This window comes from Lycium barbarum, chromosome 7 (assembly GCF_019175385.1).
Source record: "Lycium barbarum isolate Lr01 chromosome 7, ASM1917538v2, whole genome shotgun sequence".
NCBI lineage: Eukaryota > Viridiplantae > Streptophyta > Magnoliopsida > Solanales > Solanaceae > Lycium > Lycium barbarum.
The window spans coordinates 14,488,370-14,514,215 of NC_083343.1; the positions used below are offsets into that span (position 1 = coordinate 14,488,370).

The 25,846-nt window shown below is 39.4% G+C and overlaps 1 protein-coding gene across 1 annotated transcript; it reads right to left on the minus strand.

Annotated features, from left to right (window-relative positions):
- Nucleotides 1-6,267: 6,267 nt before the first annotated feature.
- Nucleotides 6,268-7,158, minus strand: LOC132601302 (uncharacterized). The gene is made up of 2 exons (XM_060314403.1): nucleotides 6,841-7,158; nucleotides 6,268-6,321 (listed from the first exon to the last, which is right to left on the minus strand). Exons 1-2 carry the CDS (start codon nucleotides 7,156-7,158, stop codon nucleotides 6,268-6,270), a joined length of 372 nt encoding a protein of 123 aa, XP_060170386.1.
- Between the last annotated feature and the right edge of the window lie 18,688 nt (nucleotides 7,159-25,846).

The following is a 25,846-nucleotide window of genomic DNA, read 5'->3' on the forward strand; positions in this document are numbered from 1 at the left end:
TGAAAGAAATGAGGCCATACTTTGATACTAATCAATATGTATATGTTGTTCAAAAAAATATTGGTGTGGAAATACGGAGGAAGGCTAAGGGCTAAATTGGAATCTCGGGAATTAGTTTCGGGAATTACAAAAATATGATCCATAAGTAATTGGGCTCAAAAAAATATATATGAAAATTTAGGCCCAAAAGAGGGTGTGGCCGGCCATGATATGCATGGCCCAAGCCCATGGATCATTATATTCAAGAGATAAATATTGGAAGAGGGGTCAAAGTCTTCATTTTGGAAGAACTTTCAAGAACACAAAAAAAAAAATATAGAGAGCAAGAGCCATAGAGGGTTTCGGCTATAGTGAGAAAGAAAGAAAAAAAAATTCTTGGAGCCCTAGCCTTTGGTTCAAAATTCCTTTCATCTTGAACTTTGATTAAGTGCAAGACTCTCTTCAACGTGGTGCAATTCTTTTAGCGAGAAAACCGCTTTAGTGGCAAACGGAGATTTTGGAGAAAGGTGAGAATTTCATCCTTTTTGTGCCATGAAAGACTTACATGTATGTTGTAGTATGTGTAAATAAATGAAAAGCATGAAAATTTTGTGTGTTGTGGATATTTGTGTGTGGCCGTTTATTGCATGGAAAGAGGAGGATTATGAATTTAATTATTAGTATGTTAGTTGTGTTGTTGTAGACTTGTGATGGAAATGGATGAATAATGGTTTAAGTTAGCATAAAAAAATTTAGTTGTTGAGTTGTTATCGGAAAGCATGCGATTTTATTATAAATTATGTAATTGAGAAAATGAAGTTGTAAGATGTAAGTAGTGATTGTTGTAGGTGAAATTGGAAGATAAAAAGGTGTGGTGAATATTCATGTTGAGAATTGGAGGTTTTGGGTGGATTGTGGTTCGGTGGAACTTTTGCATATTTTGTAGAATAATATGAAATATTTTTGAATTGTATTCGAATGGTCTTGAATTAGTAAATAAATAGGAAAACGTTGACGTTAGTTTGAAGGTGTGAAGTTGGAATGGGAATGGTTGCATGATGAAGAAAGGAAGAACATTTATATTAGAATGTATTTTGTTGTAGTTGTTGATGTTGTTGGCATTGTTGTGTTGTTGTTGTTGATGTTTTTGGCCGAGGTGATTCTCGGGGACGTTAAATTTATAGGGGAAATGTTGCCGAAATTTCGGTAGACAACATGAGTTTAAGATTGGAATTCTAAAAGCTTATAACTTACATTTGGTAACTATGACCAATTGTAGATTCTGGACGAAACGGGAGTTGAGTTTGGACGAGCGTAAGAAGCGCAAAAGGTATGTAAAGCTATCCTTTCCCTTCTCTTGGCATGTCCTAGATGTACTAGGTCTTGATTTGAGCCTCGGGGATCATTCCTTTCATAGAAATCCGAGTTTGACTTTTGCTACTATTCATTCAATGGAATTGAACTTTAAAGGGTGCTTTTTGTTGGAAAAATGGTTAAACCTCCATAACTTTCACAAATGTACTCCGATCGCTCCGAGACTTCCACGGAGGACTTCCCAAGGCCTAATGCACGTAAATTTTGTACGTCACCTCGACTTGACCCAAGGTGGGCCCACAAGTCCCGAGACCTTTTGTATTGCTCCATTTGACTTAGCTCGGTACGGTAACTAAAGGGAACTTGGGGTTAACGTCCCTAGCTTCTGTAGACGGACTCGAATCGTCTGAAGATAGTCATAGAGGTTGCATGATGAATGATGTCCGTGACGATAATTGAAAGGCACTTAGTTCTCACTACTTCACATATGTATACGGTTGTTAAACCCTCATGCTGAATTGGATCTATTGAAACTTGGTTGTGGATTACTAGTGAATTCAAAAAAAAAATATATTATTGAAATTTACTAATTGTTAGTCTCAAGCTAAAGGGAATATAAATTCGATTTCAAAACCACTCCGAAGGGGGTGCGATATTTTATTATCTAGACTTTTCAAAACCACTCCAAAGGGGGTGCGATGGCCTCAGCTCATGTCTGAGCGCGCTATGGCCCCAGCCTATGCCCGAGCGAGCTATGGCCTCGGCTGATCACCGAGTGGGCTATGGCCTCGGTTTACGCCTGAGTGTGCTATGGCCTCAGCTTATGTCTGAGTGTGTTAATTTCAAAACCACTCCGAAAGGGGTGCGAGGTTTTACTACTGCTTTTCATTTACGATCTATTTTAATTTATATATTATATTATTATGCCGGAAGCGGCTGTCCGAAGGGACTATTATATTATTATGCCGGAAGCGGCTGTCCGAAGGGACTATTATATTATTATGCCGGAAGCGGCTGCCCGATGGGGCTATTATTGATATTGAGCCGGAAGCGGCACGCCCGTTGTATCGTATTATTTACTTGAAAAGAAATGTTAGACTACATTGCTTATTTAAATATGTTGGTTGGATTGTGTTATTTACTTAAGGACTGTTTGAGACTTTATGTACACATCTCTGCTTCTACCAGCGAAAACTGCAGGTATTGGGTTGGTCACGACTACTTCTTCCCTAAACTATGTGATAGTTATGATTTATTATCGCTTTACATACTCAGTACATATCTCGTACTGACCCCCTTTCTTCGGGGGCTGCGTTTCATGCCACGCAGGTCCAGGGACGCGACCCGGCGATCCAGCTACTTAGGGGAAGTCAGCACTGGGAGTCAGTCAGCGCCACTTGTCTGGAGGCTGTTCCTATTTTGGTATGAACTTGTATATATGTCTTGCAGGTCATACTCTTTAGAGTCTGCGAACAGCGTGGGTGTCACGGGTGCTGTTTGGTTTTGTCGATCGATACATTGTTGTAAAGTAATGGTGTAAGCCTCTTTGGCTCGCTTAGTCTTACGTCATGTAAAAGTATGTACATATGTAACACGCCTTGAGACGATTTGAATATCGTGTTGACATCATTATAGTATTTGTATCTTTCAAAAAAAAAAAAACGCCATAAATGAGATCAAGTATCGTAAGTTGGGACATCGGGCAGGGTAAGCTCGATCGCTTGTCATGGCCCTAGTTGGGTCGTGACAAAGATGCCGTTCCCCGAGAAGTGGAACCCGACTCGTAAGCTGCTTTATATTTTCAAACAGCCCGGTGGGGTTTCTGACGCTTTATTTGCGATACATTTTAACTGTGTTCATGTGTTTGCAGCAATTTCCCCAACCCTCAGCGTAGTTCGCAACTTAGAGGAGTGGATCGAGACAATCTGTTCTCAACTCACCTACGTTGGACGCAACTGGAGTTCGTTATCCAAGGGCCGATGGGAGGCCGAGAACCATGGTGAGTTTCTAACCGAGGTTCCTACCTTCTCTGTTACATACTTTACTTACTTATTTTGTTCTTCCTTCTTTGCAGGCCTTTCAAAGGCCACCAAGATCAGGAGGCATGATGAAGAAGACGCCTCGGACGATAAATCCTACGCCGAGGGCCCTTCTAAGCCCCCTACCTATATTCGAACAAGGGTCGAAGCCGCGAGGAAGAGAGGATAGAGAAGAGGAAAATTCGACCCTCCGAATCTTCTAGTGCTCCTTTCGAGGGCATAAAGAGATCGAGGCTTACCGACAAGAAGGCCTCTGAGGAAGATGCCTGGGCCCGTGTTCTGGGGGATCCGAGGCCATTGACCTGCTCAAGAACTACTCCGATAATGAGGGCACACCGTTAGTCAAGCACCGACCCTCTGAGGAAAAAACCAACCAAGAGCTGAGAAGCTCCACAGAAACCATTCCACCATTGGTGGAAAGTTTAAGTCAAAAGCCGGCATGTTCAAAAAATAAAGATGCTGCCTTTGAGTCTTTACCCGTCTGAGGATCGAGAAGAAAGACAACTGCAGCAGTTAGATCGAGGACGGCGCCTACTTTCTCAGGCTCAAAGGTACCTTATATTCCACCCTTATATGGTATAGGTTCCGTCTTTCCGATACAAGTTGTGGCGTCATCTGAGACCATTATTTATATACAGAACTCGCCGCCTCGACCAATAGCCATTCTGTCTGAGAATTTTAAGGCTAAAGGCAAGATGACTGAGGGGTCCACAGCACCGGAAGATACAATTGGTCATTTGCCCAAGAAAGATAATGTCCCGATCGAGAGCTATTCAGGGTTTGAACATCTACCCATCCCTCTAGCTGATCGTTTCGGGGTTAATTCCGATCCCCGACTGGAGAAATCTTTTTCGGTCCCGAGCATAGACCCGAACCGAAGAAGGAAGGTCTCGTTTACGGTGCCGGCAAATATGAACATGTTATCTGGGTCGGTCAGGGTGGCCAGTTATTTGTAGCCTCTGGTGACCGCAGAGGATCGGAAGAAAATGATGGAGGTCGGTGAATCTTGTCTTTTCAACGAGGCTCAACAAGCTTTGAACCGGGTATGCCCTTTTCCTTTTATTCGTTTTTATGCTTAGGTTTATTTTTCTTTCTTGTTCTAACAATTGTTCCTTTCTTGTTCAGGCCTCTGTGCTTCAGCATGAAAGCTTCCACCAACTAAGGTTGGGGACGGACCGTCTTAAAGATCAGCTCGAGAAGAAGACTCAGGAACTAGAAACGCTCAGGAAGCTCTACGAGCAGAACCTGGAGTACATCTCGAGCTTCCCCGATCCCTCCACCCTTCAGTCGGATCTGCATAGGGCTCGAATTAAGGCCATCAAGGCTAAACGGGAACATGACCTCCTAGCTGAGAATGTAAGAGCTTTCGAAGTTTATAATAAGCGGTTAACAACCAATGCTAATGCTACTCCTTCTCAGGCCCGGGGTTATGTGAGCCAGATCGACCAGTTTCGGTCGGACCTTAACGAAATCAAGCCTGAGCTCGAGGGATTCAAGAATGAAATGATTGGTGTTGCCTCCGAGCGGGATGTTTTCATGGACCAGCTTCGTGTGATGACGGAGCAGGCTAATGAATTTCGGTCGAAACTTGCTTTGGTAAAGTCTGAGCGTGATAACCTTGGCAGGGATATTACCAATCTGCGGGCCAAACATAAAGAAGCCCTGGGCCAAATCTCAATTTATGATGGGATGCTGGCTCAATATAAAGACGATGTGATCGCGGCCGAAAGGGTTAGCGACACCCGGGCCGTGTATATGCGGTGCCTATCCCAGAGGGAGACCCTAGAAGAGATTCATGCCACCGGGGTGGATTTGTCGGGTCAGATTGAGGAAGCCAAAAGGCTCGAGGCAGAGGGAAAGGTCGTGTATGATCTTAAGGTGTCGGATAGTGACCTCGAATCAGCAGAGGGTGACGTCGAGCGCTCAGGCGATGATCAAGCTTAGGCGTCTTAGGTTTCTTTTTGTCTTTTGAAACTCGAGGTCGTTATCTGGGCCTTTGTAAATCTTTTAACACATATATATAGCCCGACTTATTCACCATTTTTCATTGCCTTATATTCTATGTTTATGAATTAGAACACTTATTGGCTTGGTTTAATGTTTGTCTGATACGTGCTATTACCTCAGCACGAATTATTGGCTTAGCAAAAAAGAAAAAAGAAAAATTAAAATTTAAAGCAGTAGTGACTCGATCTCGAGTGTTACCGTTTCGGTATCATTCTACTATCGATTATTAGAGACAATACCGAGGTTGTTCGTTAACCGCTAGCAAGTTGATGAATATGTGGCATACAAAAGGCCTTGTTTGCGAACTTAGACGTCTCTGAGTTGCATAACGTCATCGGTTCGAAATCCAAATGATTTCGGTCCTCGTTTTGCCCGTAATTAGCTAGACAATATGGGTTATCGTTTTCGGGTTTTTAGACCGTAGTCTTTAACTATTTAGACCATAGTCTTTAACTATTTAGACCATAGTCTTTTAGTTCTTACGTTTCGGATACTTGGGGTGCGATGAAATGTAATATTAATGCGAAGGACAGTTTCAGTCAAGACGATACTTTGAGGAATTCCCTCATTTTATTAATGGACCCGAAGACAGAATTACAATCGTTGCTGTGGCAAGAACAAGTTAATCGGACATGATTTAATTGATCGTTTGGCCCTTACATAAAATCCTATCGTTCAAACCTTGGCATTACATAGGTATCGACTAGCCAGGGTATGATAGTCCCCTAGTACTTAAGTCCAAAGTTTGAAGGCTCAGGTACTGTTGATCCGATGTGGGCAATCCCAGTCCCCGGTTCTTGATCGGTCTTCTATATTTTAGTAGCACGTTGTACGGCGCTGCCTCATTAAAAAACTTGCCGAAAAACCTGTTTCGGGACAAAAACGATCGAAGGGAAAAAGAGTGCAACACGTGCTTTCAGTCATAAGTCTATGACTTCTCGGCTTCCATTGTGCTGCTTCCGATGTTCACATCGATGTATGCCTGCATGGTTAGACCAAAAGGAAATAGAAAAAATATAAAAGGTTACTTGTACCTTTAACAATAGTATCATTTTAGGTGTGCCACGTTCCAGTTGTTTGGAAGTTGTTTTCCATTTTCACTCTCGAGCTGATAGGAACATTTCCCGGTAATGCCAGTGACTCTGCATGGCCCTTCCTAATTCGGGCCCATTTTTCCTTCGTTAGGGTTCTTAGTGTGAAGTGTGACCTTTCTCAAGACCAAGTCCCCAATCTAAAAGTGCCTAAGGTTGGCCCTTCGATTATAATATCTTCGCATCCTTTGCTTTTGAGCTACTAATCGGACGTAGGCAGCTTCTCTCTTCTCGTCCACTAGATTCAGACTAGAAGTTATTGCTTCGTGGTTCGAGTCTTCTGTAGCATGTTGAAATCTTAAACTTGGTTCACTGACTTCGACAGGTATTCGTGCTTCGGTTCCATACACTAGGGAGAACGGTGTTTCCCCGGTACTCGATCTTACCATTGTGCGGTAGGCCCATAATACCTCGGGTAGAATCTCCTTCCACCGGTGCTTAGAGCCGGTCAAGCTTTTCTTTAAGTTCTGCAGTATAATCTTGTTTCTCGATTCAGCTTGGCCATTCGCGCTTGGGTGATACGGGGTGGACAAGATCTTTTTGATCTTGTATTCTTTAAAGAATTTGCTAACTTTGCTGCCTATGAACTGCTTCCCGTTGTCACATGCAATTTCTGTGGGTATCTCGAACCAACGGATTATATGTTCATATATGAAGTCAATGACTTCCTTTTCCCTGACCTTCTCGAGTGCCTGTACTTCAACCCATTTAGAGAAATAATCAGTCATCAGTAAAATAAAATGCGCCTTACCTGGTGCCTAGGGAAAAGGCCCTACTATGTCCATTCCCCATTTCATGAATAGCCATGGGGAGAGGACCGGATGCAGCTCCTCCCACGATTGATGTATCGATGGAGCGTGCCTTTAGCATTCGTTGCATTTTCGAACGAAGGCTTTTTGCGTCCTTCTCCATCTCGTTCCAATAGTAACCGACTCTGATCAGCTTGAGCACCAGTGAATCGACTCTCAAGTGATTTTCACAAGTCCCCTCGTGAATTTCCCTCATAGCATAGTTGGTTTCCCCTGGCCCCAAACATCTCGCCAAGGGACCGTAGAACGACCTTCGGTATCACTAGCCATCGACCAAGCAAAATCTGGCTGCTTTGGTTCGAAGGGCCCTCGATTCTTTGGCATCGGATAGTAGCTTCCCTGTTTCAAAATAGTCTATGCATTTGTTTCTCCAATCCCAAGTGAGGCTGGTTGAATTTATCTCAGCTTGGCCGGTATCGATGACTAAACTCATTAACTGCATCACAGCTCCGGAATTGAACCCTTCCGATGATCCCAAATTTTTTAGGGCATCAGCCTCATTATTTTGGTCCCGAGGCACGTGTTCCAACGTCCATTCCTTGAATCGACGAAGGACCACTTGTAGATTTTCTAAATACCTCTGTATTCGGTCGTCCTTGACTTTGAATGTGTCATTCACTTAATTGACCACCAGGAGGGAATCGCACTTGGCCTCAATGATTTCGGCTCCCAAGCCCTTAGCTAGTTCTAAACCTGCAATCATAGCTTCATATTCGGCTTTATTGTTAGTCAAATTAGCAGATCTAATAGATTGTCTTATTACGTCACCAGAGGGTGGTTTGAGAATGATCCCTAATCTGGATCCCTTTACGTTGGAAGTACCGTCTGTGTATAGGGTCCAGACCCCCGAACTAGTCCCCGAGGTAAGGAGCAATTCTTTATCGACCTCGGGGATCATGGCCGGTGTGAAGTCGACCACGAAGTCCGCCAATATTTGGGATTTGATAGCGGTTCGAGATCTGTATTTAATATCATACCCGCTAATCTCGACAGCCCAATTTGTTAATCAGCCTGAGAGTTCGGGTTTATGCATAGCATTCCTTAAGGGGTATGATGTTATGACGCATATAGGATGATATTGAAAGTAAAGCTTTAATTTTCTAGATGCACTCAATAAAGCCAATGCTAGTTTTTCTAAGTATGGGTATCGGGTTTCCGCATCACCTAAGGTCCTGCTTACATAATAAAGTGGGTATTGCGTACCTTCTTCTTCTCGAATTAGGACTCCACTTACCGCTATCTCGGACACCGCCAAGTATAGGTACAATTGCTCGTTTGACTTTGGTGTTTGCAGTAAAGGTGGAATCGATAAGTACTTCTTGAGTCTTGCTAAAGACTTCTGACACTCATGGGTCCAGGCGAAGTCGGTATTTTTCTTCAGCAATGAGAAAAACCGATGACTTTTGTCCGAGGATCTGGAGATGAATCGGCTAAGGGCAGCTACCCGCCCGGTCAACCTCTGCACCCCTTTAATGTCGTTTATCACGGTGATATCTTCAATTGCCTTTATCTTGTCTGGGTTGATCTCGATCCCTCGATTCGATACTATGAATTTAAGAAACTTACCCGATCCAACACCGAAGGCACATTTTTTCGGGTTCAGCTTCATGTTGTATTTCCTTAGTTGTCGAAAGTTTCCTACAAATACTTTAAATGGTCCTCTGCTCACAGGGACTTAACAACCATGTCATCTATATAAACTTCCATTGATTTTCCTATTTGGTGTTTGAACATATGGTTGACCAGTCGCTGATAGGTGGCTCCAACATTTTTTTAAGCCGAAGGGCATTACATTGTAACAATATGTGCCCAACCTAGTCACAAAAGAGGTTTTTTCTCGATCGTCTAGGTCTATCTGTATTTGATTGTACCCGAAGTAGGCATCAAGGAAACTCAGTGTCTCGTGGCCCGCCGTAGATCGATGCTGGGCAAAGGAAACGAATCCTTCGGGCATGCTTTATTTAAATCTTTGTAGTCTATGCACATTCTAAATTTGTTTCCCTTTTTAGGTACTACTACAAAATTAGCTAACCAGTCCGGGTATTTAACCTCTCGAATGAATCCTATTTTAAAGAGTTTCGATACCTCATCTTTGACGAACGTATGCTTGACCTCGGGCTGTGGCCTTCTCTTTTGTTTAACTGGAGGGAAATTTGGGTCCAGACTCAGCTTGTGCATTGTCACCTCTGGTGGGATACATGTCATGTCTAAATGGGACCAGGCAAAACAACCAGAGTTATTTTTAAGAAATTCAATAATTGTTTTCCTGAGCTCAGGGGTTAACCCCGTGCCCGGGTATACCTTCCTGTTGAGTAGATGAATGAATAGTATGACTTGCTCAAGTTCTTCGACTGTGGACTTGGTGGCGTTTGAATCACCGGGTACCACAAAAGACCTCGGGACTCTAAAGTCGATCTCTTCATCTAGCGTGTTTCGATTCAAGTCTTCCAAGGACACCAAAACCGGGGCCTGTGATTGCTATTTGGTTTCTTCTTCTTTGTTCGACTTTCCGTCCTTCAATACTAGAGCTTTGGTCGTCGTAACCGCTTCTTCGACCGCGAACATTTCCTTTGCAGCTTGCTGCTCACTGTGAATGGTTTTGATCCCTTCTGGGGTCGGGAACTTCAACGCTTGGTGCAGAGTTGAGGGAACTGCTCTTATGTTGTGAATCCATAGTCTTCCAAACAATGCATTGTATCCCATGTCTCCCTCTATCACATAAAATTTGGTCTGCTACATAGTTCCAGTTGTGTTTATCGGTAAGGTGATCTCACCCTTCGTTGTTTCGCAGGCCATGTTGAATCCATTGAGGACGCGAACTGCGGGTACGAACTGGTCTAGCTGCTCGATGACTCTCCATCAGATGATATTAGCCGAGCTGGATCAATTAGCACACGTTTAATTCTAAACTTATTAAGGAGGACAAATATTACCAGCGCATCGTTATGGGGCTAAACGATGCTTTCTATATCCTCATCATTGAACGAGATAGGACCGTCGGGGTCATAACTCCGAATACACTTTTCTCTTGTTATGGAAACTTTATTGCGTTCATTATCGGCCATTGGGGAATATCCGCTCCCCCCATAATCATGTGGATCACCTGGTGAGGCTCTTCCTATCTATCTTGCTTGTTGGCGTCCACGTTCTTGAAATGAGTTTTGGCCCGTTCAGTTAGGAATTCTTGAAGATGACCTAGATTCAACAGACGAGCGACTTTCTCTCCTAACTGTCGACAGTCTTCAGTTCGATGACTGTGGGTGTGATGGTACTTGCAAATCAGGCTCTTATCCCGTTTTTTTGGGTCGGACTGAATTGGCCTCGGATGCCTTGTTTCTCTGTTGCGGATGCGGTTGCCACATCGACGCAGAAATTATACTCGGACAATCTCAGGGCTTCTTTACTTCCCGATGATCTGTCGATAGCATTCTTGTTCATCAATCCTCGATTACTCGGGCCACGATCATTCCTCCTATCCATTTTACCTGATTCACTGTTGCGTATATTACCCCTTCGCTTAGGTGGATAAGGCTTATATCTATCGTGTGATGGTCTCGGTTCCCGATCCGTCGTTCTTCTCGATCAATCATTCCCCCTAACCGAACGCCACGATCCTGATGTCGTTCTCAAAATCTTATCATCCTCAACCCTAATCTTAGATTGGTACCTGTTGTGCACATCGGCCCAAGCGATTGCCGGGTATTCCACCAGATTTTACTTCAACACCAAAGATGTCATCGAGCTTCTTGAGTTGAGCCCCTAGGTAAAAGCTTGAACGGCCCAATCATCTGTAACCGGTAGCAGATCCATACGCTCCATTTGGAATCGATCCACAAACTCACGGAGGGTTTCATCATCTCGCTGTTTAACGTTGAATAAATCCGATTTCCTGGTTTCAACTTTGATGGCCCCCGCATAAGCTTTGACAAAAGCATCTGCAAGCATAGCGAACCATTCAATCGAATGCTCGAGTAAATTGTGATACTATATCATTGCTCCCTTGGATAGGGTTTCTCCAAACTTCTTAAGTAGCGCCGACTCCTTCTCGTCTTCGACGAGGTCGTTGCCTTTAATAGCACATGTGTATGCAATCACATGTTCGTTTGGATCAGTGGTCCCATTATACTTTGGGGTATCGGGCATGCGGAACCTCTTTGGGATAGGCTTTGGCGTTGCACTTGGTGGGAAAGGCATTTGAACGAACTTTTTCGAGTCCGGTCCTTCAATACCGGGGTGCCCCAGGAATTTGGTCGACCCTCGCGTTATAGTTTTCCACCTTCTTGTCATTCGCCTCTATCTTCTTTTCCCCAGATTCTACTCGTTTCGTCAGTTCTTCGAGCATTCTTATCAGCTCGACATTTTGTCTGAAATTGTTCCCGTTGTTCCCAGCAATGTGCCTTTCTTCAGATGGAGCAACATCGGGTGCTCGATTTTGATTTTGCAGTTGTACTATAACCGCCTGCTGGGTTTGCAATTGGGCCATAGCCATGTCCAACTGGTTCCAGAGCTATTGCAGCGTGGCTCAATTATCCCCATCTACTGGCACGTCACCTATTGATGACCTGATCTGGTCAAGGTCGACTGGAGGCACGTTATTGTTAGGTACCCTATTGTCGTTTTCCTCGTGGTGGCTTAATTCAACGTGAAAATTGAAAGAATGAGAGTCTGACATATCGGGTAGACCTGAAATCAAACTTTAAAGAACAAGTGTAAAAATATCGAGTGTTATCAGAACTCGTATTAAACCACCACTATTATCCAAGGCCCCACGGTGGGCGCCAAACTGTTTACCCTAAAAATGGATAACAATTAAATGTGTATGCGGTGCTAAGGATATGCGGTTTGATTTAATACGATTGAGTTATTATGTGATAAATAATGAAGTGAACACAAATGTAAAGATCCGACCTCAGTGGACAATAAGCGGCTTCGGGTTTTGGGAACCGAGGTCGAACCACAATGGCAGGGTAATGGACAATGAACAGAGGTGAAAAACTTAGAAGTATGAAAAACTGCCCAAACTAAAGGGGGATCTCCTCTTTATATAGTAGAGGAGTCCTAACCCTAGTACAAGTCTAAATAAGGCATGCAATCTTCCGTTATCTAATAGGCGAGATCGGTGCCGGAATATCCGGCTGGTGGCGGATATTTTGGTCTTCCCATTACGGTGATCAACTGTCTTCTCTTCGTACTACGGTGTCCGACCCCAACCGAACTCAACAACCCGGTCCATGTCGGGAAACCGAGGATATCCTTGTCCTCGGTTTTACCCATATACACTAATACGGTACTGAAATACTAGATAAGCACAATCTCTAAATTTTATATCGAAATTAAGATTCAATCCAGGTAACCAAACAACCATTTAGTGATATGTCCAGTAAAAATGAGATGATATGTTTAAGATTATATAATTTAAAGGATATTTACATATCTTTAATATTTAGAATCACAAATTAGAATGTCTGATATAATAATTTGAAATAAAGAATAACAACCGGCAATAAGCATTTAAATTATACAGATAACTATAAAACTCTATAGGATGTAGTTGCTCAACTGGAAAAATCAGAACGAACTATTCTTTATCGCGTAATCAAATCTGATGATACGCTTTGGCAATGTTATCTATCACTACTAGAAAAAAAGGTTTTTTCTACCGACATTCAGTGAAAAATTTGTGCTATAAAATATTATTTTCCCACCTAATTTCCACTAAACAATCTCACTGAGAAAATGCATGGTGGAAAGTAAGTTCCCATTGAAATGTTGGTGAACTTCATAAATTTTCTGAATGAAAGCTCCATTTAGGTTTTTCCCACCGACATTATGTAAAAAATCAATAGGAAAATAGTAATTTTTTAATAGTTTACCAAATAAAAGTCTGCTAGGTGATTGAAATGACTCAGGTGAGGTACTCCAAAGAACTTGATAATCCCACCATCGAATCACACATTTTTTTGTTTTAGCAATAAAAGTCTCGAATTTCAGTAAATCGTGGTAGCAAGGTCACTCTATCATTTAGAATATCACTCGCGTATTTAAATTGCGTCTGTAAGAACTGTCGCTTGATGAAAATTGTACTCCAGAGTTCACTTTCAAGAACATGAGAGAAACATCCCACGGTATTAAGGAAGCTTCCTTAATTTGGCAAAGGCCTAAAGGGTATATATTTGGCGAATGTCTTTGCCCCACACGCACTTCATATCATGCCATTCACACATTTTTGTGGAGGGGTTGTGTATAACTAGTCTGGCCAACAATAGGGCCCACTCAAATTGATAAGGAACTTGGCCACTCATGTCGGCCAGATTTTTATTTTATTTTATTTTTATATTTAGATTTAGGCATTTAGCAATCAAATTTACCTGGTCATATTCCCTCAAATAAATTCACTAAGGTGAAATATCTGCATTTCTCTCGATTTTTAGGACTTGTTCGGTATTCAATAGTCACAAAACATATATTTCGTCGAGTAGACTCGGGTAAACTACCTAATGTCTCGAATTTTACTACTCATTTGGTATTTTGAAATTTTCTATCGCTGCACCCCTTTTCAAATATAATAGGGTACTAGCCTTAACAGAAAGAGAAGTTGGAGTTTTACCATTCTTTCGGTATTCAAAATTCACTAAGCTATCGTTTGGTCATAAATTTTCAAAAAAAAAAAAAAATGAAAATTTTAATTTGAGTGAAATTTTGAAAATATATTTGGCCATAATTTTTCAAAAAATATTTCACTTTTTGTTTTGAAAAATATGAAACATTATTCATATTCATAAGTTCTAAAAACTATCAAGAATACCAACTATACATACTTGTTAATCCCAAATTATACAGAATATGATATTTTAATAACAATTGCTAATAACACACTTACTAGTTACTACAATTCAAATTACAATACAAATATCCATATGCGCAAGAAAAAACACAACGATAGTAACTCGCTATTCTTCAATATAATCTTCTCATATTGTACAAACGATCTTCAATTTATAGAAGAGACTGTTTTAATTGTGAAAAATATGATAGATACGACTTTAACGGAGGATCATAATAGATAGAATTAATTGAGTCATATATATATATATATGGGTTTTTTTTATAAAATACAAAAGTTTGGAATAATTTTTAAAAATTTTAAAAAAGCCAAAACATAAACCTTAGACCCAAAAATAAGTTTGAGCCAAAATTAAGATTTAAAGATTTATTTTCAAAATCTATCAAAATTTTATGGCCAAATAAATCTTCAAAATATACTCTCAAAATCTATGATCAAACAGAGCTAAATGTTATATTGCACCCCTTATAGGGCACGTGAACTCATAATCATTCCACCAATCAAATTAAATATTTTATGTATATATGTTTGAGAATTATTAGCTGCTGGTATTCATACTTTAAAATAGTTTGAATGGTGCATTTTGTTGAATGCGAAGTTATTTATTTAAAGAGATAGGGATCAATTCCCACTAAATATGTTTTTTCTCCTAAAACCGCCTCTGAATACTATGGTACTGAGAGAAAGAGAAGTCGGATACGGCTTCTCGTCCACCGAGTGGACTAAAGAAGCCAACAAAGAATTTTACTCTAAAGAAAAAAGCATATTCCTATTCTAGAAATTCTGCAAACTATTAATCAAAGTACATAGCACTCACCATTATAATTGACGGAAATTAATTGGCATTGCATCTATCTCGAATTTTTGTATTCAGCTGTGTAGACTCACCAAGAGAGTCAAATGATCAAATTTTTCGATTCTCAAAATTCGAACTCAAGACTTTCGCGGAAAGTGAAGATACACAAACCATAAATGCAGGATGCAATATTAAAAAAAAAAAAAAAAAAAACTCAAAAGTGCTTTAGCAAATATGGTCATCTCTCTTAACTGAGCACAAGTTTCATTTCATACATTGTTGAGCAACATGAATTGAGTCTCAAACAAACCCTCTATCAAATATAAAATAAATCATACATACATAGGATACAAAAACATATGCTATTCAAAAAATTTTAGAGAAATCATAAACAAGAAAATTGGGAGATGATTCACCTATCTTACTCGAATTCTTCAAAAACAGTGTATTTTTGAAGAATTCAACATGCAGCAGTGTTTTTAGACATGTCCGAGCAACATAGTGATCAAGAATACAAAACTAAACGTTTAGAACAAAGAGTACAGAGATACTTCCTCTTAAACCTAAAACAAATAGGAAGAAAACAAAGACGAAAACGCCCTTCAACATCAACAGCTTGTACTTTTCCACCACAACATGGACATGCCCCTGGTGCTACTTTTCTACCAAGTTCTTTCTCATCTTCTTCACAAACACATGAGAAACAAAACATCTTTCTCTTCTTTTATTTATTTATTTTCAGAAAAAAATAGGAGTGGAAATAGTAGGTTTTGATGAGAGAGAGCAAAGAGAGGGGCAAAGGGGTGATGTATTTTCTGTTGGTTTTTATGATGTTTTGGCGAACTTTTTGAGGATGAGGTTATGAGAATTTGGGTTTATATGTGTATATATAGAACACCCTAGAAGCATAAATATATGGTGTGTGTGAACATAATAAAATAAAAATATAATTAAAATAATCTCTCTGTTTCAATTTACTAGGTATCTTACTCTTTTTGTCTTTGCATAAAGATATCACTTTTTCTTATTTATATATTTAGTACTTTCATTATGTTAATTTATGTAGTACTCTCTCTCATTATTTTTTATTTTGATTTAAAATAAGTATCTATTTTTATAATCAAAAAAATATTAATTTTATTTTTTATATTTGTCCCTATTTACTCAAGCAATAAATAGTCAAGAGCCTTAAGAGTAGTTTAATTAAGATATCATTTTTAGGAGTTAGTGTTTTATTAGTGTTTTCTTAAAGGGTGTGAGAAAGACTAAGTGAAAATTTATTTTGAACCGAATGGAGTAGTATATTTTCCTTTATAATGTTTCAAAAATAGTACTCTAGTATATTATTTTATTTAGAAATAATTTTATTCTTTTTACATATAGATAATTTATTCACATAAATATTAGTGACTATATTAAACCACAATCTATTAAGAAAAATTGATATCATTTAAGCCCCATTACATAAATTGAAACAACGGTAGAGACTCTTTAATTACAATAACTTATGGAGTACATGTTGAGAGCATAAAATTCAATGAGTATTTTAATATATTATATCCGTCGTCGAAAGTTTGATGGCTAGTACCAGTGTGGCAATAAAAATTATTCAAAAATAATTTTTAACTTTATTTAGAAATCAGTGTTTGATCATGAAAATTTCAAATTCAATTTGAAATTGCATTTTAAATTTGTAAAATAACTTATAACTTGTTTTTCAACTCATTTTTTACTTTTATAGTTGTATTTAAGTACATTCAAGTATGAATAACATTTTAAATATTCTTTGTGAAAGATATAACCAAACGCAATCCTATCTTCAACTCCAACTCTATAAATTTCAAATAAAGTGAAAAATATTTAAAATCTATGACAAAACGCCTACTTATTTTTTAAAAAAAAATTCATACCCAGTTGAGTTAAAATAAATTAAATGAAACACCTTAGAATATGCTTATATACACGTGTGTGAGCCTGTGAAGGTTGTTGAGTGAAACAGAGAGAGATATGGAGGCGCCCACTGATTGAGGAAGCTTCGACGTGGCAAAGATTAAAGTAAAGCCAAACAGGGCAGCAGCTTGTGATTTTGATGACAAACGGCACTTAGGTGGAGTCAATTAATAGGGGTATTCTAAGACAAACCAAACTATCAAATTGAACCCAAAAAAAAAAAAAAAAAAAAAAAAAAAGAATCAAATGCACCAAAAATACTTTTTATTTTATTTTTCATATTTGCATTAGAGTCTGATTAAATTCGAATTCGCATTAAGAAGTCCCAATTGCAGGGGAAAGCGCCCCCTAAACAAAGGTGACTCCGTGCTAAAGAAGGCTCGATTCCAAGACCTCTTGTCAATAATGAAGAAATATTTTTCACTCCACTAGAACCCCCGTACATAATGCATCAAAATATGTTATGTGGCTTATTTGAGAAAATAAGAAAAATGGTCATTTATGTCTGAAGTTTCAAAATAATTCCTGAAATATTCCCATAACAGTTTGGATCTTTTAAATTTGTCAAAAATCAATATTTTAGTCTCCGTCAGATATTTATCAATTTAAGTTCATTAGATTTGACGGAAATAGTGGGAATTTCTTTTAACCAGTCTCCGTCAGATATTTATCAATTTATGTTCATTAGATTTGACAAAAATAGTGGTAATTTCTTTTAACCATAAATACCAAAAAAGTCTCATCAAATCCTATAATTTGTTAAAGAAACTGCACTAGACATAAAAAGATACAAAAAGTAGCAAAACTTACAAATCAAAAAATTTGCACCAGACTCTACAAATAATTAAAAAAAAATAGCAGAAACTATAAAAAATTGTGCCTCAATATGACCCGTTGATTTTTTTTCTTTATAATTTCTGTCAAATCTAAAAAATAAAGTTCGGTAAATATTTGATGAAGGCTAAAAGTGATAAGTTTTGGTAAATTTAAAGAAACAAAATTGTTTAGTGCATACTTAAAGGATTTATTTTGAACCTACACTCACATATTGTGGACCGTTTTCGTCATTTTTACTGGTTCGTTTTTATGCAAATTTTTATTAATTAAGAAAAAGAACCACAGTTGAACCATAAGTAAATCATATACATACAACTTTTAATAGTTTGTTTTATATATTATTAATAACAACTGTAAAATATTACCCTTCGTTCCATAATAAGTATCATTTTAGTCAAAAAAAAATTGTCTCATAATAAGTGTCATCATAGGGAACCAAGACATAAATTGGCTAATTTTTCCAACTCTACTCTTAGACAAAAACTACAAGTTAAAGTAACATCCATTGGAAAAGCCACATAGTAACTTGGTATTGTCGATTCCAAATGTCAAAAAGTTTACTACTTGTGAATGCTCTAATCAAGAGGAAAAGGTAGTTTATTTTTATTATATAGGGGTAATTTAGTAAACTTCACATTGTATTATTGGTTTCTTAATCTGTGCGTTTTGTGTTAATGTGACACTTATTATGAGACGGAGGAAGTATATATTAATAGCAATTGTTTAAAATACTATATATCTTGTTTAATTTTCTAATTACTTACGTGGTCATTGAGTGTGTCGCACGTGGTTCCTGATATCCATGTCAACTGTTCTAGTTATTACTATTACTATTATGAGTCCGCAACTTAAATAATCAGTGAAATATTCATCCAAAATAACCCACAAAAAAAAGTGATAAAAGTATCTTTTACGCGCAAAAGGACTTAACAGTGACGATCACCATTAAGTCCTATTGCGCAATAATTTTGTGTGCAAAAGATACTAGTTTTATTTTCCCACACTTCGTATAATTTCAAAGTTTTGAAATTCACATTTTTTTAATACTTTGACCAAAGATTAGTCATGTCTCAAAACTCCGGAATATCAATATTTTATATAGAACCTAATATTTTTTTTTGCGAACAATAATGTAGGCTCAATAACTCAAGTATACCTAAACGTATGGATCGTCGTTTTAGGGGTTTCAAAGTGCCCCGAAGTAAGTTTTGTTTGGAAACTTGTTATCGTTAGGTTTAAGTGTTTTATTTTATAAGGATTTGATTTAAGTGTTTTATTATTTAGTCAAGGCATTACATTATTAAGGATATGTCGATATTTTTTTTGAGTTTTTTTCTTTTTTCTTTTTTGCCGTTCATAATTCAAGACAATTCGAATACATCAAGAAGAATTAAAATACATTGATAATTCAAGGCAATTCCAATACATCAAGAAGGATTAAAATACATTCATAATTCAAGATAATCTTCAACCACGAGAGGCTCTTCCACTATGAGAGGTTTTTCTACTACGAGAGGTACTTGCACCACCGCAGACCCGTTGGTTACACAAACACTTATCATGGCCAAACTCCTTACACGTTGAGCACCTTCGAGAGTATGTCCTATCCGGAACATTCATTTGATTGGAAATCTGAGTTCGTGCGTTAACATGCATTTTACGAATATATTCCTTGTTAGCAATTATTGAAAATAGATCATTTGGCCAATAAGATTGATCACCAAGTGGGTAGAAACCTCCGGCATATGCTTTAAGATAACTTTCGACGTCGTATTCGGATGCCACATAAGTGGATATCGTTTTTCCCATTGCCTCGAAACACTTGATGGCATGAGAACACGGCATGTGGTATGATTGCCACTTACCACAACTACACATTCTCGTTCTCTCATAAACGGTATGAAGGTTTCCTCCCCGACCTTGGTAATAACCTGTCCGGACTTCATACACACAACATAGTTATACTCTTCCATCTTCGCACATTTTTTCCTGTGATGCTCGAACATTTGTGCAGGTTTTGGCATCAATTTCCCATATCTACTAATATGGCTTTGGCATGTCTTGTTCTAGTGACAAACCGCTTCAGCACTTGCTTGATGGTCATTCTCACCATTGCAGTAACGGGCAGTCCCCGAGAAGATTTTAGCAAACCATTGAATGACTGATAAGTTGGTATTTTACCAACTTATCTCTTATTTAAGCTTAGACTTTTACTATGTTTGATTGAGAAAATAGTGCATTTAATGTCATTTACTTCTAATTTATAAGGTTTTTGTGTGTAACGAACCGTTTCGTCGTTACCGTGATTTCCGAAATATTTGTGGCATTGACTCCGTGAGATATACTTGTCCCTACTTACATTTCTGAAACCCGTTAACTTGATCAGGAAATCGTACGAGTTGCGTGTAAAGAAATCGGATCTGGGCCACCCGGGCCCAGTTGTGCCGCTGTAGCGCCATCTATGCTGCCCCATCGGTGGTACAACAACGGTTGGGACACCGCAAGTGCGGTGTAGTCGATTTCCTCAAGGACAGCCCCAGCGGTGCCTTGTTCATAGAAGCGGTACTGCTGAAGCGGCTTCTTAGACTGCAACAGCGATGACGAGCAGTGATGTCCACTATTTAAGTGTCATTCCGGGATTTGACCTCATTTTTCAAAACCCTAACAAGTTTGGCCGCCCTTGGAGCTCTTGTGGAGCCTAAAATGACATCTCCTTGGGAAAGGTAATCCCCTAATTTCATCCATTCATTTCTTCACATTAGTGATTCTTATTGAAAGTTCCTTATCTAGAAACCACAAAAATGGGTATCACAATTTCCTAGACTCAAAGAGGTTTGGCTAGTTAATTTTAGTATGGATTTCATTGAATTATTCCCTCTTGATCATCTCCCTAGAATGATTACTAACTTAGTTTCTCATTTCCTTACTAGATTATAAATGGGTCTCTTTTATGAATCGTGAAAACGGATCTCTAAAGGAAAGAGCTAAAAATGGTAATTGATCTTGCAATAACCTTTTGAGGTAGAATAATGTATGGTGTTAAGGAAAGTAACCACTTAGCATTAATTATGCTTAGGAAAAGATTTTATGTGGTAATGAAGGCGTGGAAAATCTAAAGGTAGGCTAAATTTCTAAACCTTCCTTATAAATATGAAATCTCTTATAAGGGTTCTAATGATGATTTCTATTCTTGGGTCTCATGATGGCGTCAAGTTCCCTCGTGCGGACTATGATGTGATGAACGAATTGAAGAATCAACGGATGCTCGTGGCACCTGCTCGGCCTCGAGGTAGGTTACGACTTCCTTTTCGGCAGACTCCGGTTAGATTTACACATTCATGTATTAGAAGAAACGGAGAATGCATGTATAGGTATTGGAGATTTGGGATGGATTCTTAGGATGGTATTGTTATGTGATGTTTATGTTCGGGCTTGTGGCCCGTAGATTCCCTAGGATTCTTGTGTTGGATTTCATTGATTATCGGTGGATTGTTATGACTTGGAAGTAATTTTGTTAATTATTTTTCTATGCTCCTCGGTGAGAAGTTCTGTAAGGTGTGCCTAATTGGTTCTATGCTAATAATATTGAATCTTCTTGGTATTAAAGCGGTTAAATGTACCAACAATCATGAATGGATTCTAGACTGGGTATTAGGTAAGCCTTGTAAATAGAAGGTGAATTATCATGTATTAATCTTGATAAATAGTAAGGAAGTGAGGTAATGTGTTACGTGTCTTGATTGTTCTATTGGGTTGGCTTGATACCGCATGTTGTTAGTAGGTATTGAGAACTGTTGTTACATCTTGATTGTGATTTGGTAATACTTTACTTGTTGACGTTGATACGAGGATAGAGTTTTATATAACCTGTGTAGTCTTTCATGATGTTGTTGGTGTACCCACATTGGTACTTGTGACACTGATGTATTATTGGCGTACCCATGTTGGTACTTGTGACTTTGATATATTGTTGGCATACCTATGTTAGTACTTGCGATATTGATTTGATTCTTGATGTTGACATATGCATTGCATGCATTCTCATTGATATACTGTTGATCCATTATTGGTACCTGATGAAACACTGTGATGAGCTGGGATCGATTTTTAAATGAGAGTGATGTGAAAGTCTGATATCCGATGTTAGTCCCGGAATCGTGGATTGAGTGAGTGCATGGACTCCGCGGGTCCCCCAGGATGGTGCCGGTGAGAACCTCCCGTGGGCAAAGATCCGGGGTCTCGTCTGTTTGTTGGGAAAATATCCGAGACGAGTGGCACTTAGACTTCGCGAGTTACCTTGGGTTGTGCTACCGAGACGTGGAGGTATTTTGTCCAGAGTACATGTGTACACAACATTGCATGGCATTGCATTAGCCTTCATACATTATTGCATTGCATTGCATCATGGCTTATATTGAGATGGTTTGGTGCTTTACTTGTGATGTTGGCTTCGGATTGGTCATATTGGAACTTTGCATATTTGGGTTTAGATGTTATACTTAGGCGATGACGTGTACTTAGTTACGATTATGGTTGTCTTACACATTGATAATTTATTTTGTTGATTGTTCGTCGGCCTAGTTGGATGTTTGGAATAGATTAATGATGAGTTGACTTCTGTATTAAGAAACGATTGGCATAATGTTTATATGACCAGTGTGAAACTGTTGCGAAATTGGTTGGTGGTTAATAGCGGGAGTCAAATTATTTTAATGGTCTTGATGGTATATCGAGTGGTAAATATTCTTATAATAACTACTTAGTAATTATCATGCTTATTTGTGGATTCTTTTACTGATATGTGCTCCTAACCATTGTCGGCCTATGATACTTGCTCAATACGTGTTGATTGTACTGATACTACCCTTGCTACATCCCTTTGGGGTATAGAGTATTTCAGGTGATTGACTGTGACACGTTTGGAAGATGCACGGTACGTATCTTGAAGGTCTCCTCCCAATTTATTCTGGGATGGAGGATGAGTCTGAGAGTTTATTTCATTCCAAATTGCATTAGTCACTCTTGTATTTGTCTAGACCAGGTCGTGGGAATCGGAAGGAGTCTTGTAATTATTTAACTGTTGTAATCACTTGAAATCTTGAGTTAGTAAAATTATTGATTTTCAGCTGTTAGTTATATATATTGAATAAATGAATTGTTTCTTACTTTTATTGATGTGCTATTGCTTGAAGGTTCGCCTACCGAGGAAGGAAAGGTAAGTGCCCACGCGTAGGGTTGTTCACAGTTTTGGTTAAAACCAAAACCAAACCGAAAATTTAACCAAAACGAATAAAATAACCGACATTTGGTTTAGTTTGGTTTGGTTTGGTTTTAAAGTTGAAAAAACCGATAATATTTGGTTTGGTTATGGTTATAGTAAAAAATAACCGAATAAATAACCGAACCAAACCGATAATTATATACATAAAATTTATAATTATTTATATGTATAATATTAGCTTTTCATAAATAATTAAAGATATTTTATACCTTTTAATTATTAATTTAATTTTGGTCTACTTATTTTTAAGGCCCATGTCTTAAAAGAATATGTCCAGCAATCCAAGCCCAACTCTAATAAGTCGTAAGCATAAGGGTTGTTTGTATTTTGAAACCTCTGTTTGACTTGTTCTTTTGAATCTAAACTGCGTTGCAAGTTTGGTCCACCTGATTTGCCAACAACGTGTCTTTCCCTCAATATGTAGCAAAGTTCACCCTTGTGGGCTATGAGGAAAAAAGAGTTTCATAAGAAATTTGAAGAATGTAGAGAGAGAATATTTGAATTGTCACGGCTAGTCATAAACCGAAAAACCGAACCAAACCGAACCAAACCGACAATAACCAAACCGGTGGTTATTATTAGTTGGTTTGGTTATGGTTTTAGACATTTAAAAACCGACTAAATTGGTTTGGTTATGGTTTTAACCAATAATCGACCCAAACCGAACCATGAACACCCCTACCCGCGCGACCCTTAATTAGGTCGTGACAAGTTGGTATCAGAGCGTAGGTTACCAGTCTCACAAGTACAAGAGTAATGTCTAGTCCAGTCTCGTGGAATGGTATGTAGACGTCCGTGCCCATCCACGGGAGGCTATACGACATTTAGGAAACTTCTCTTCCTTCTTTCAAATCGTGCTACTTCGGTCAAATTGGTATCTCGGTGTGTCCTATTGGTATCTAGGTGATTCCAATTGGTATCTACGCACGCAATCATGTCGCATTTCGGAATTAGATCTAGTTGCGTTGGAAATGTTTAATTTAAATTTTAGTTGTGAAAGTAATTCGAACATGGTGTGATGCTACAGCCAGTCACTGTGCCCCAGCGGTCAGTCCACCGTTATGGCGTTACCGCTGCAGCGGTAGGCCACCGCTGAAGGGGTACCCTCTGTTCTTCCTCGAACGCTCCCACGACTCCCTTACCGCAGAGCGGTCTAAGAGACCGCCGAAGCGGCATTACTGGAATGGATTCAGAGAATTAAACCCCTCCCCAATTTCAGCTGACTTTCCCCTGTTCGCGCCACACAGCCCAGATAAAAATAGCAGCAAACCCAAACCATCAGTGAAATAAAGACAAGCCCGACAAGGGCAAGGACTAGTCAAGTCATTACTACAAACATTCTAAATAAAATATCTGAACATTAAGCCCAAACAAGGCTAACCACGACCAAAACGAAATTATCTAGAAAGGAGAAAATCCAAGCAAACAAACCAAACAAAACAAAGCAAATTTTCTAAACAGCAAATCCCGACACGGGAAACCATAACATCATTTGGGGGGGGGGGGGGGGAGGGGAGTCTCTAATCATCCATCTTGATCATGGCGTCATCATCATCCGAGCTGCCAACTACCTTCACCTGTCCAGCTGTACCACCAACCTCTCGGGGTATCTTCAGGAAGGAATACCTATCAGAGTCATCCTCATCTCCTACGAGGATCGGCACACCGGGACGCATGGTGCCCCACACTGCCTTAACTCCTCTCCAAGACTGGACGTACACCCTATCCCGATATCTGTTCCTGGCAACCTCAGCATCGAACTTCTCCCGAAGTTTTCTGTGGTCTGTGGCCAAAGTAGAGTAGACTGTCTGCAAGGAAGAAAGTGCCTCACCCATGGTCTTCTCGGTCTCGAAGTAACCCTTCATCTCATCCCTGGTGACAAAGGCTGCAGCATTCCCCGATGAATTAGAACCCTCGGATAACATAGGAAATTTCTGGAGCATACCTACCATCTCATCAAAGTGTCAGTCCATGCTCTCAAATGGCCCCTGAAGGCGGGAAACCTCAGCCCCGGTCTCCTGATCGCCCTCGTCACCTGCCTCATCATCAGCCCCGACCCCATTGTCTCTCTTTCGGCCATCACTAACCTTTCTTTTTCTTCCTACCCTCTCTACTGACAACAGCAGTACCCCCAACCCTTCACCAAAAATGGGTGAAATAGATTATCACCGGGAACCCACTCATCCGTCGCATTCTCTCTTGGCACCTTAAACCTCTTGCATAGCGAAGTGATTAATGATATAAACATCAAGATGGCACTCCCGACCTTCAAGAACCCCATCCACTCATCAACCACCAGAGCACCTACATTAACAGGAATGTCCGCAAGGACACAAGCAACAACCAAGGCATGCGAAAAGGTCACATCGTGAACATTCTTAGACGGCCAAACTCTGCGGGAAACAATATTTAACCACCATTTCTCCTTCGTAGTAAAGTACTCGCTGGTAATCGCAACCTTACTATTAGCCCAAATATCATGTTTCAACTCGCTCTCCTGAACAAGTGCTGAAGCCAACCACCTCGAATCCTGCTCTGCCGCCTTAGCTACAAAGGGCGCCTCTGGATGGTTTTCAAGCTTGTACACCCTATTGATTGCTTTTGGCCCCACTCTGACCCTAGTACACCGAATTACAATCTATGGATTGGGAGAATACCTGTCCGCGCTAGGCAGCATGGCGTAAGATTTCTCTCACCCAGGTTTCATTACAAAACCCGGAATCCTCAACCAAGTAGTATGGCAGCTTGGTATGATTTTTCAGAGTGTTAATGGGTTTAGAGCTCCTGTGACTAGATATTCACTTCAGAAGCATATTCAGTTAGACAAGTTTATCAATGAGCCTTCAAGGGTGAGGGTCACATGTAGGGATGGTTGTCCTTGGTTAATTTATGCTAAATT

Coding starts and splice junctions, on each gene's coding strand:
- LOC132601302 (XM_060314403.1), bottom strand. CDS start 7,158: ATGACTGATTATTTCTCTAAATGGGTTGAAGTACAGGCACTCGAGAAG. Junction 6,322..6,840: donor GGAAGGAGATTCTACCCGAG/GTATTATGGGCC, acceptor CTAACCATGCAG/GCATACATCGATGTGAACAT.